Source organism: Boleophthalmus pectinirostris, unplaced genomic scaffold (assembly GCF_026225935.1).
Source record: "Boleophthalmus pectinirostris isolate CB_2022bp ecotype Guang Dong unplaced genomic scaffold, ASM2622593v1 HiC_scaffold_15, whole genome shotgun sequence".
Classification (NCBI taxonomy): domain Eukaryota; kingdom Metazoa; phylum Chordata; class Actinopteri; order Gobiiformes; family Gobiidae; genus Boleophthalmus; species Boleophthalmus pectinirostris.
In genome coordinates, this window is record NW_026571070.1 from 14,663,865 (window position 1) to 14,676,704 (window position 12,840).

The following is a 12,840-nucleotide window of genomic DNA, read 5'->3' on the forward strand; positions in this document are numbered from 1 at the left end:
CAGTCTTCAGACTTAAACCCCATCGAGCTGGTTTTGGGATGAACTGGACAGAAGAGTGAAAGTCAAGCAACCTACAAGTACCACATATTTATGGAAACTTCTGCAACAGACTTGGGAAGAACTTTCTGAAGAATATTTGATTTCTGTTGTAAAAAGAACAAGCTACGAGTGTGTTCAGCTGTTATATCTGCCAAAGGTGGCTACTTGCACGAATCAAAAATTTTAAATACGTTTTGGTCAACAGTTTAAAAAATATGGAAAAAGTATGGTGTTCTAAAACTTTTGACCAGTATCTGTCTTGCAACTATTTAATTACACATTGTTTTTTGTTTTTTTTATTTTGTTTTGTTTTTTTCTCAAAATTATCTTGAAAAACATGTAGCACCCAGCAGAGTTGCTTTCCCACAGATCTGATTTGTAACTTGGCTTGATGGTGTCACCTCCTTGTCTCTGTGAGCAGATTGGCCTTGAGTTTTTTCTCAAAGGGCACATATTACACTATTTTCTGATCTATGATGTAATGTTTCCTCATCACAAACATACCTGGAGTTATGTTTTGTTTCATTCAGACATGTTTAACACATAAACCCTGCATATTTAAGAGTTCTTCCCTCAAATTAAAAACACTTTGTCCACCTTGTGATGTCATGTAGCAATACAGGAAGTGCTCCACTGTGTTTCTAAACTCCATACACCTTCACTAGAATCATTTAGATAATTTCAGCCCTGGAATTGCCCATCTCTTCTGAACTAAAGGTAAAAAGTTGCTGTTAGCTTGTAAACTACCACTACATGATATCACAAGGTGGGACAGAGGCGGATATAAAGGATTCCTCAAACATGTGTGAATGAAACAAAACAAAGCTTCTGGTATGTGTTTGAGGAGGAACCATTTTCAATATGGCTTAAAGCTTACAAGAGTCCATTTTCTTTAATATATAAGACCTTTAAATGTCTATATAGAATTGTGTTATTATATTATTATTATATTATACTCCAAAACTTACAAACTACTTATTTGTGGTCATTAATCTTAGCATCTGAAAAACATCAGGATGGTAAAAGTCGACGTAAGCCCTGCCTATACAAGTCTATGAGCCATGTGGCAGTGTGACCCTGTACAGTGCAGTGTAGTGAAGCAGCGCAGCTCAACCTCTCACTTAGTAAAAGGACCATTGTAGTAGACACAGCAGCTGCCTCTCTCCTCCTCTCTCAACCCAGCCAAACTTAATGAGATTACCTTTACGCTTTATCCTGCGTCAGTAGCCTGCATAGGGGTCAATCACTGGATTAGGTAGCACCTTGTTTCAAACTTACATCACTTTTATTACATTTTTCTTGTAGATTTTGCCACTTGTTTTGTCTCCAAAGGATGTTGAAGACTTTTGCAGGTTTTGAATCGGGCAGGAGTGAAATTTTGGGACCATGGGGAGTTGGGAGTGAGCACTGGAACCTCATCTACTGAATGAAGCATCTTTTGGTGGGACAAAACGTGCAGAGGAGGTTAGAGAAGAAGAAGTAAAGAGCAGAATCGGGACTTGGTTTGTCTGTTCCTCATGCCACTTGTAAATAACAAAGTGAGTGATGAATGCACTGTCAGCACAGACAAATCTTTGACTGATGCGAAAGCTCTGGTGGAGTCCCTGATTAAGGTACAGTAAGATCTCCTATAATCCATAATTATTGAAATGTATTTGTTGTAATGAAAGTGAGAGAGTGTCAAACCACCAGATTTGTTGTCAGTCCTGTAAGATTTGTGTCTGTCCAAAGCCTGGATAAATGAGAGAAAATGCATTAGTAAAAGCACTGATGCTAAATGGCTATGACAATTTGTGTAAACTATTTGTTAAGATTTGCCTTAAAGAAGAGAAAAATCTAAGCAAAATTTAAATTTATATTGATAATACCCCAATTGTATGATTTTGATTATGTACTGATTTAGTAACAAAGGTGATTGAGTTAAACACAGTTACAAATATATAACAAAAAAAAAGCTCAAAAGAATACACAAATATCAGATAATTAATTGAAATACAGATAGATTGATAGATAGATAAACAGATAGATACTTTATTGATCAAGAAAGAAATAAAATTTTCAGTAGCAGCAGTGAAACATAATAACATGTACCAACACATGGCCATTGAAACCATCTGCGTTGGCGGGTGCATGATGTTTTTGTACCAAACTGGAACTGTAAACACATGAGATATGAGAACTTGTGTCCCCTATGGCTAAAAAGGCACTCTCTCAGTAACAGTTCTTGCTCCAATGAATCTTTTGAGTGTATTTAGATGACATACTTTCACACTATATCCCATTGTACTACTAGTCTCCAGTCTCGCCACTCTTAGAGCACTTTTACTAGTACAAAGTGATTTAGCAGCCCCTGTATAATATAAATTAATAAGAAGACAGTCCAGTTCTGGGCCCCTAAAACCCCAGGGCTCAGGACAACAGACCTGTTTTTTTCCCCCTGCTCTGAATCAAACTTACATTATCATCATAAAACATTAACATTAAAAAAGAAGAGTGCAGAATAAAATATGCACAGCTAAACAGAACCTTTTAGCCTGGATTCATTGCAAGATAAAAATGCAATTAATAGAACTTAATAGAAGAACCAAAGTACAACAAAACATGCAATTAACTATATTCCTAAAACTAAAAATGTCATCTGCAAAGTTTATTTATGTTGAAATGAATGGGCTTTATCTTGCATCTATCTCTGACTTACAACTGGGCCAAAGCTGTGGCTGCACAAGGTTGTCATGGCTTATCCCGAAATAGATCACAGATAATGAGATTATTCATAACATTTCTTATTATCCCAGGTATTCCTTCTGGGCATGAAAAGGTCTATAAATAATATATAGTGTATGATTTATGTCTGTAAAACTTGTTCTGTTTCATTTTAGGATCTTTATAGGCCAATGGTTCTGCCTCATATGCACTTGTGATATTACATTGTATAATAATTGTATGAGATGTGTATGGAAGTTAAAATGATCTCAGGTTGACTAGTCTTTATGCTAGCCCCAAGCCCAAATAAATGACTCTAATGTATTGTGTTATCAACTTGCAAAAAAATAAAATAAAATAAAATGTAAGGTTCCTAATAATTATCAGTCAGAGTAAAAGTCTTGAATTCACTATAAAAATGTTTGTAAGTTAAAAGTACTAGTACGCAGGTGCTCTACAGATTAGCTATACACTTTTGTGGCTACTGCAACCATGGCTTCACTCCATATTGTTACTAGGTCTGTGTAATCCTTCAGTTGTCCAGATATGATACATAGCAAAAGAAAAGCTCAATTCTGTCAACTGGACAAAAGTACTAGACTAGCAGAGGGCATCAGAGACAGCTACAATAGTCCAAGTGTTCAAAGAGAAAGTGAAAGAACATGTTTTATCTACAAATATGGTACATTATATTCAGTAGATGCCAATAAAAATGAGTTGAAAAGTATTAAATCAAATTAAATCAAGGTTTAAGGTTCTTTATTTGTCATTCAAACATGTGAGAGAAACACATGACAGAACGAAATGTGTTCCTCAAGGCTCAGTAATCAAAAGAGATAAGAATTTTAATAAATAAACAATATTAACTGTAGATCTCACATGTTTTCCAGGTGGTAGCATGTCACCGTCACCTGGCCTCATGTGTGGGGGGCTGTACAGACTCTCTCCACCTCCGGGATGAGCTCAGACAAACCCGGGAGAGGGCCCTGAAGCTCGCCATGACCATCTGCACCCACCTGACCAAATCTCTGAGGGATAAGAGCCTGCCCCCAGACCATCGCCGCCACTGTGAGCTGCTCTGGGTGGGCTTCTCCTCCAGCCTCGAGCTCCTGCACGTCGATATGTGCAAGGTCTTCAAGATGGCCGACAGTTTCACGCTGGCCAATAACATCTCTCTGGTGCAGACAGGATTACAAGGTAAACTCATACACAGAAAACTCCACCTAGTTTGTAAAATGCTTTTTAATAATAGTTTACTCTTTACTAATGCGTGACTAAGCGTCTAAGGGTCTTACTCACCATACTGGGCACCACCCACTTTTGTCTCTAAACACTCCTAAACTGTGCTTTCTTGTGGTGCCACTTCCAGTTAAACGAGCATCCATTCATTTCAACAAAGATTTGAGAAAATTTTACAGTTACAATTACAAATAGACATAAAGTAGATTAATTTGAGTAAATTGTTCAATTTTCATGTGCACCAACAAGTCACCACTGCACTGATTCTCTAGGGGGCTTTAAAATGACTTTATAGCCATTTTATTTGCTGCGAAGATCAGCAGCTCCATACAAAATAATACAACCTAAATTATGATGGCATCTTGCACAGCAACATCCGGAATAAGGTGAATAGAAAGAAGAATACAGCACCTGCGCTGTATCAGCCCACTAACTGGTGTCCTTAGATCCATAGTAGCTTGAGCATGCTCCAGACAGCTTAACAAATGACTGATAATAGGCTCTATTCACACTTACGTCACAAACGAAGAAGACATTTGGAAAGATGCGATTACAAGTTCCAGTGTAGTTAAGAACAATGGGCTCACCTAACATGGATCTATTAAAACTGACAGTGATCAAACTCATCGTAAATGTGATCAGCGGTAAAGTGAAGACTGCATATGTATGTGCTGTTTGGAATCATCTTGAATTAGACACCCTCATATCTTCTAATCGCATGTACCCAACGCGCTCGGAGTTGTGTGTCAGTGGTGAAATTATGAAAACTGAGGTATGGCTGTAACTGTTGATTAGCCGAACATAACGAAACGCTACATTGACATGTAGCTGATGAAAACTGGGCCTGGGAAGTTGTAATCACATCTTTCCAAATGTTTTCCTGGTTTGTGACGTAAGCGTGAATAGAGCCCACAGCATCCCTTTTGCAGGAGGAGGGAGTGAGGTGGCTGCCAGAGCTTTGAGTTTGCCAGACCTGCACCAGGCAGAGAGCATAGTGCTCCCTGCTGGTCTGGAGGGACAGGAGCGCTGCAGCCTGGAGCAGGACATCAGCCGAATGGACCACATGATCGAGGACATGGAGACCAAGGTGAACGTGCTGCGCTGGATGGTGGAGCCACAGGGGGCGCTGTTGCCTGTGGGCAGCACTGACAGCTTGTCTATGGCCTTTCTGTCTGTGGATGAGGAGTGTTCCGGGACAGAGGGGGAGGGACCCAAACGCCTGTGCCAGCGCAGTCATGTGTTTGCACTTATCCTGCTCTGTGTGATGGTTGCCGTGGCAACCACTCTGTCCATCTGCATAGTCCTCTTCACCTGAAGGACACTGTCACTCACATAAGAATCATTTTCAGTTCTTTTAAGTCTCATTTCTCTATGTACTGTAATTAAATATTCAAATTATTTATTTTATTAACATTTTCTAGGAAGTTGATTCCATCTTTATGTCCGGTAGAGTGCACAGATATCAACATCATGGACAGCAACTTTTGTCACCAACATAAACTGAATCTCTTACTTAAGCTGCTTGTATTAAAAGAAGCCAGTAGTCCTGCACTTACCCCAAAGCTGCCATATTTCACCTTTCCTTTGCTCAGTATCACTTACTACTGGATCAGACAGCTATTTAAAACTTTCCAACTTGACCTGTACAAAGACCCACCCTCTGCATTTTATAGCTCTTGCTTTCAAGTTAATTATTATGTTATTATTATATTATTTAATTAAATGTTACATTTGTTGTACAAGCAAAAATAATAGAGAATGTAAATTTGGGCTGAATTAAACATGAATTTGTTATGGCGGTTTTACTGTGTTTGTGTTCAATATCCAAACAATTTCAATTCAGCACAGAAGAATACAGTGATCAGAGTGTGGTAAGTAAGTTTGACATTAATTCGTGTTTTTATTGACTTAAACTACTTGAGAGTTTAGTATTACTTTGAGGGTGTCTACTAGGGGTGTAACAATATTCAAGTCTCATGATACAATATCATCACGGTATTAACCTCACGGTATGATATTTACTGAAATATTTTGTGGAGATAACAAAACTGTTAATATGCTACTTTTTCCTCTTAAAATGCCTTGAGAAGACTTAATCCAAAGAACGAAGACTTAAAAGTGTTTAGAACTGTTATTTCTTCTTGTGGTCTGCACGGAAATGGAGCAAAGGATCATGGTCTATGTAATTCTCTCTGTCTTTTTTTAGCTATTGCTGCACTAATTTAAGCAAAGAGACTTGTAATTCAATATATTGTGATGGTCCACAATATTATTGTGAGAACTTTGGCAATACGATATCATGATATTTTGGTTATTGTTACATCCCTAACATCTACATATCCCATACCACTCAGCTATCTTTATTAATCAGTATAAATTTTGGTCCTCACGTGGTAAATATCAAACTTCAGATTAGGAAAGTGATGAATAAAACCACAAAGTCAGCTGACAGCATTTATTTGTTTTGCTTATATAAAAAAAAAAAAAAATCATTGTAGACACGATGTTAAATATTATATCTTATTCCCTTCTAGACTTTACACATGGCCAGCCCATATCCAGGGCAGGCCCATTCATTGGTCATCTCCATGAAGTCTGGCTGTGAGGTGAGACCACTCGCTACAAGAGAAAAACAGAAAAAAAGTAATTTAATTTAAAACATTTCACAGAATATGGTGAATGAACTTTCTGTAATGACCCGTGACCAAATTGTAGAGATTGCAGTAGTTGATGCCGGTGTCAAGGAGTTTGGAGAAGTTAAGGGATTGAGACTCGGCCTTGAGACAAAGAGAAGAAAACAAAATGTATAAAATTCTACAAATGCATGGAAATAAAACACAACTTTATTCAAACATTTCTTTTCTGGTCAAGGGTCCACCACCTGCTTGTCTCTATTGAGCTGAGTTATTGTTTGGCCTGCAGTGTTCCACCAAATCAAGTTACCAGTCAGAACTGTGGAGAGGCAAGCACTCTAAGTTTCCTTTTTTATGCAATAAATAACACATGCAATGGAAATAACAGAATATCGACATGTTTAATGCTATACTGTCACTGTGGAACACGCCATCCAAAGCGGTAACAATCTCCGATCACCATGGAGACACACAGGTAGGCACCACCCACCAGAAAAGTTACACAGTGCATCTTTAAATGAAAATACTTATGTCAGTTACTTACATAGACAATGCAGCTCCCAGTTAAAACAGTGTCCATGAATTTAAAGCAGAGAATTTCGGCTGTGAGTCCATCTGCAGAGGTGTGGTTGGCCAGGATAGTCAGAGGAATCACTGACACCAACTAAATATAATAATAAGAAATACAATATTACAATATAATTGCATAAGAACAAAGCAAAGCATGACCAGTGCAAGCAAGTTCTGAAACAATTGGTCTGTTTTTAGAATTATACAGTATTTTTTTATCACGGTGGGCCATCTGTTATTTTCTACCACTTCTGTTTGAACCTGAAGCAAAACCTAGTTACTTAACATGGTAAGATACTCCCCAGTTTTCTGTCTGAGAGAAGAACTCAGCCTAAATATGCAGAATTTGTGTGTTAAACATGTGCAAATGAAACAAAACACAACTCCAGATATGATGATGATGAAACAACATTATAAAATAGATCAGAAAACAGCATAATATGGGCTCTCTAAGCTCAATCAACATGTTGCAGACTTTAAATATATTTGTACTTACGTTGTAATGACAATCTGCACATCCAACTTCAGGGCTGAGGGCCACTATCTGCTTCTCTAGCACTGTGCTGATCTTTGCACATGGGGTCGCAAACAGCCTGAGACATTGAGACAAGAGACATCTGATATGTTAAAAGAATTTATAACTTATTAACATTTTTGTGGTTTTAAAATAAAAATATAAAAATAATTCCCGAAATATCCTTTGTCCTGTGTACTTTTTATGTCATGGAGCAGTAAAAGTCATTGAATCTCTTGAACAATTTGAGTCTGAATTTTCTGATTTTAGGAATATGGAATATAAAAATGTGAATATAAATTTAAAAATTCAGTTTTTTTTAAGAATAATAATTTAAATAATAATAATATAATAATAATTTGAATAATTTTTAAGAATATTTTAAGCACTATTTAAGCATATAATCTTTTAGTAATTTTAAGTCTATACTGAGAACACTTCCCCATCAATCATAAACTATTAAACACTGCCTCCTCACCATATGGATCTGCAGAAGGCGTGGTAGGGCACTGGTCCTGGGATGGTCATAGAGCCCACAGAGGAGAGCAGAGCTGCCACAAGAGCAGTAGGCAGCAGCAGCATAGGCTTCATGTTTGTGGTTTGAAGTAACTGAGTCCTGCTCCTGCTCCTTTTGTATGAAACATGCTCCACACAATCAGATCTCAAATCGATTAGGACACTGACGGACTCAGGGTCTTGTGGTTGAAGTCTGACTTCACGGTGGTTTTAAGGAGCACAAGACAATAGGGTCGTAATAAGAAGGAGATGTCCTTTTGTTTCAGCTTCAAAACAATGTTTCTTACAAAGAGAATTGCTCCCATTGAAATAGTAAAGATTTAACAACTTTTAAGTTTTAAAAATACATTGGAGCACTGCCTGAAATATCACATGACATCACAAGGTGGAACAGAGTTTTCTGTCTGAGAGAAGAATTCAGCCTAAATATGCAGGGTTTGTGTGTTAAACATGTGTGAATGAAACAAACAGCTTCAGGTATGTTTCTGACGAGGAAACACCATTATATATATTTAATGAGCCTCTAAACTTTTTTGTGGATCAAATTTACTACATTTTAGTATATGTACATTTAGACAGTAAATCATGTGATACTTTGAGAGCAACAGGTCTAATGGGTTTTAAACAACTGAACTCTATTTGCTGATACTGTCTATGGAGGACAATAGGTGCAATTACCGAATAGCTGTAAATATTGGCATCTTTACAACACCTGACTGAGACCACAAGAACCTCAGTCCCTCGTATTAACATGCCTAACTGTTGAAAATCCACTAACAATATAGACCAGGCTGTCACTACCAGATTTAGCCAAAAATCATAACTAGTTTTTCCTGTATGACAATTTTGGTAAAGTTATTCATTTTAAAGCTTGTCTCTATGGAGATGAAATTGCTTTGCCTAAAATGTTTATACCATATTTTTCCAAGATTTCTCAGCAAGAAAAACACATGTTGAAAAAAGGCGAGACATTTTAGATATGCAGTACTAATATATATAGATATATTAGTTTAATGCCATACTGTGGAAAATTCTAAGCAAAACAACACTATTGGGTCAAGCAGGTGGTAAAAAGTACTGCAATGCACAGAATTTGGCAGGATTTAGAATTTGCTTTCCTGAAGTTGTAGTCCACAAGCATTTTGAATGTCAAGAACTACTGTATATCTGTTCATAATATATTCCTTGTCACTAATATCTTTGTTTTTCTTTTGTACAATTTCCATATTATTCTGAAATTGAATATTACAAACTTGGAGACATCACCTGGTGAAACAGAGCATTTTGAGGTTTGGAGATGTAGAAAGACTAATAATAATCTAACTGGTTTTAAATTCTATCTTAGTTGTGGTTTTCTAATGACATTTCATACTTTGCAAACCTTGTGTGAAAAAAAAGTTACAGTTTAAATAAGGAAAATGCACCAAAAAGTTTGTATTACATATTTTTATTCCTAGTTCACACAGACTGAGCACAATTTATTGCTGATTCACTTCTTTTTTGCGATTATTGTTCCTTCTGATTTACATGTGGCCAGTCCATAACCAAGGCAAGCCCACTCATTGGTCATCTCCAGAAAGCCTGGATGTGAGGCAAGACCACTCGCTGCAACAGAAAATACACATATAAATCGAAATATAAATAATACAATCAATCATAATCACTACATAATTATCCATATAAAGCCATATTATTCAGTGGTTTAAGATGTCCGACCTGTGAGCAAATTGTGGAGGTTACAGTAGTTGAGGCCGTTGTCAAGCAGACTGGTGAAAGCAATGGATTGGGAGTTGGCCTATCAAGTATAAATAAATAAAGCAATTACTAATAATCTCTGATAATTAAAGGTTACATAAAACTGACTCTTGTGAGCTTTTAGCCATGTTAGAAAATTGTTTCCTCATCAAAACATAAAGCTTTGTTTTGTTTCATTCACACATGTTTGAGTAACATCATCCAAATGATTCTAGTGAAGGTGTATGGAGTTTAAAAACACAGTGGAGCACTTCTGGTACTCAAATAGAATAAATATGCAGGGTTTGTGTATTTAACATATGTGAATGAAACAAAATACAACTCCAGGTATGTTTGTGATGAGGAAAACAACATTATAAATGGCGTAATATGGAGCCTTCAAAATAAATATAAATTAATATGAAGTACTGAGCTTGTCGCATGTACTTACACAGACCCTGCAGCCTCCAGATAAAACAGTGGACATGAATTTAAAGCTGAGATTTTCTGCAATGAGTCCATCTGCTGAGGTGTGGTTAGCCATGATAGCCTGAGGAGTCACTGACACCAGCTGAGGAAGAGGAGGAGGAGGAAAAAATAATGAATACATTTGTTTACATTGTGGGTTTAGCATTCAAAATAATTCACATCATAAAAACACTTAACTTATGTTGTGTGTTACAACAAGTTTGTAGGTGAATTGCAAATTTGAAGAGCAAATTTGAAAAGGTAATTTACAACAAAAAACAAAAACAAAATACATTTAAGCAATATAAATTCTTTGGGAATTAAAATTTAATGACAGGGTTTTCATTTTATCAGGAGGACAAACAGTGGAGGAGGCAGGAATTGAACGACCAACTATTTAAATTGTGGATAATCTTTTCTAATTCTTATTTAACTTATTTTAACACTATAAATGTTTTATCTAAAAATACTCACATTATAATGACAGTTTGTACATCCGGCTGCGGGACTGAAGGCCTGTATCTGCTTCTCCAGTGTGGTGCTGATCACGGTACACGGGGCCGCAAACAGCCTGAGTTTGAAAACAACAGTTCAAATGTTTAATTTTCTGAGTCAGGTCTAAACCATGACTAAACCAGCACTGAACCTTGGACTTAACAAGGTCTAGACCAAGACTACACCAGCGCTGAATGTAGAACTGAGGCTATTAGTCAGGTCTAAACCAAAACTAAACCAGGACTGATCATGTCAGTTTTGTTTATTAAAAAGCCCTTGGCTATAAATGTTGTGCTGCATTGGTTCTCAAAGAAAATATTTAGTTTTACCATCAGACCCAAACCAGGTCTAAAATAGGACTATTCTAGGTCTAAACAATGGGTAAACCAGGTCTTAAATACAGGATTAGAGCATTGCTAGTTCTAACTAGCAAACTAATTTGCTAAGTAATTACCTAAAAACAAAACAAAAGTGATGATGAAATGCACTCTAAGTTAATTAATTAAGTTAAAATAAAGTTTAAAATAAAAAAGAATATTAGGTTAAAATTCAACTGACCATATGGATCTGCAGAAGGCATGGTAGGGCACTGGTCCTGGGTTATGAACAGTGCTCACGGAGGAGAGCAGGGCAGCCACAAGAGCAGCAGGCAGCAGCAGTACAGGCTTCATGTTTGTGGTTTGATGTGAGTGAGTCCTGCTCCTTTTATATGAAACATGAACCAGACAATGTGACCTCTAATCGATTAGACCGGTACGAGGGTCTTGTGGTTGACTTCATGCTGTCAGAATCAACCAGCCATGACACAATAGGACTATCAATTTTGTTTGTAATTACAGTCTTTTTCTTTGGATACAGTCTGTATCTGATACTTAGAAACTGTCTCTTACTTTTATTAATGTATTATTCGTTATTTAAAGGCACTGTGTAATGTTCTGGGTGGAGGTTCAACTACCATGGAGATTTTGTTGTTTTGCCTGGAAATGTTCAGTACGGTATTAAACTTGACTATTTCCATGGAGACAAGCACCATGCCAGTTTACAGGTTTGGTCTGTGCAGAGGTGGGCCCTCTTATAGTAAAGTGAATATTTTTCCATGTTCCAACCACTGTTTTATTGCAATAAATAAATAAACACTTATAATTAAGTGTTAAGTGTAAGCAAGGAAAACCTAACATATCTCCATGGACACAACCGGGTGTTAGACATGTACCAGAAAAATTGTATAGTGCACCTTTAAACACTACATTGAATTTTATAATATACTAAATGTTGTAAAAAAAAAAAAACAACAAAAAAAAAAAGAATGTGTGTTCAAGTTGTCGTGTGTGCGATTATCTTTTTTGTTTTGACAATTAAACTTTTCATACTGAGAAATTTCCATGAAAAAACAGTTATTGCAAGTTTTGGCAGCTGAATTTTCCAAGTTCTTTATTTGCTCTTGATTTATGGTCTAACTACAGTATAATCTGAAATAGAGGGTTATTCCTGAGCCATTGTAAATTCGGGGAAGTGGATTAAATCTGCAGTCACGTTGACCAGATAGGCCTCATATAGTCTGGGAAATGAAACGGTTCATAAGATTCATTATTCATTATTAATTCATTATTTTGCCTCCACTGATGCACTAATCTCTGTCTTCTATAACTGTGAGAGTCACCATTTTTCTTATGACCATGTCTGTGTGAATGAAGCACAACTCCAGGTATTTTTTTAGACTTACACTTAGACAAACTTTATTCTTTATTTAGGTCTGCAATATACAGTTCTGACAGAAATAGGCTACTTATGGAGACCTTTTATTGCTGGTTCATTTACTGTTTTTCATTGTTTAAAACTTGAGTACAGTAATAATAATTGTTCTGAGAGATACAATCACTCAGTCAACAATAAAATATCCTGATAAAGTGCTTTGTGTTGCATTTTTGC

The 12,840-nt window shown here is 36.6% G+C and overlaps 1 protein-coding gene across 1 annotated transcript; it reads left to right on the forward strand.

Annotated features, from left to right (window-relative positions):
* The first annotated feature begins 1,556 nt into the window (after window positions 1–1,556).
* On the forward strand, window positions 1,557–5,296 carry rgs9bp (regulator of G protein signaling 9 binding protein). Its single transcript, XM_020930672.1, has 3 exons — window positions 1,557–1,652; window positions 3,633–3,939; window positions 4,911–5,296. Exons 1-3 carry the CDS (start codon window positions 1,557–1,559, stop codon window positions 5,294–5,296), a joined length of 789 nt encoding a protein of 262 aa, XP_020786331.1.
* Window positions 5,297–12,840: the final 7,544 nt, after the last annotated feature.

What these genes read in the sequence shown, in the direction of transcription:
- rgs9bp (XM_020930672.1), top strand. Translation starts at nt 1,557, where the DNA reads ATGCCACTTGTAAATAACAAAGTGAGTGATGAATGCACTGTCAGCACA. An exon ending in TGGTGGAGTCCCTGATTAAG is followed by an intron (nt 1,653 to 3,632) that starts GTACAGTAAGAT and finishes CATGTTTTCCAG; the next exon opens with GTGGTAGCATGTCACCGTCA. An exon ending in GGTGCAGACAGGATTACAAG is followed by an intron (nt 3,940 to 4,910) that starts GTAAACTCATAC and finishes TCCCTTTTGCAG; the next exon opens with GAGGAGGGAGTGAGGTGGCT.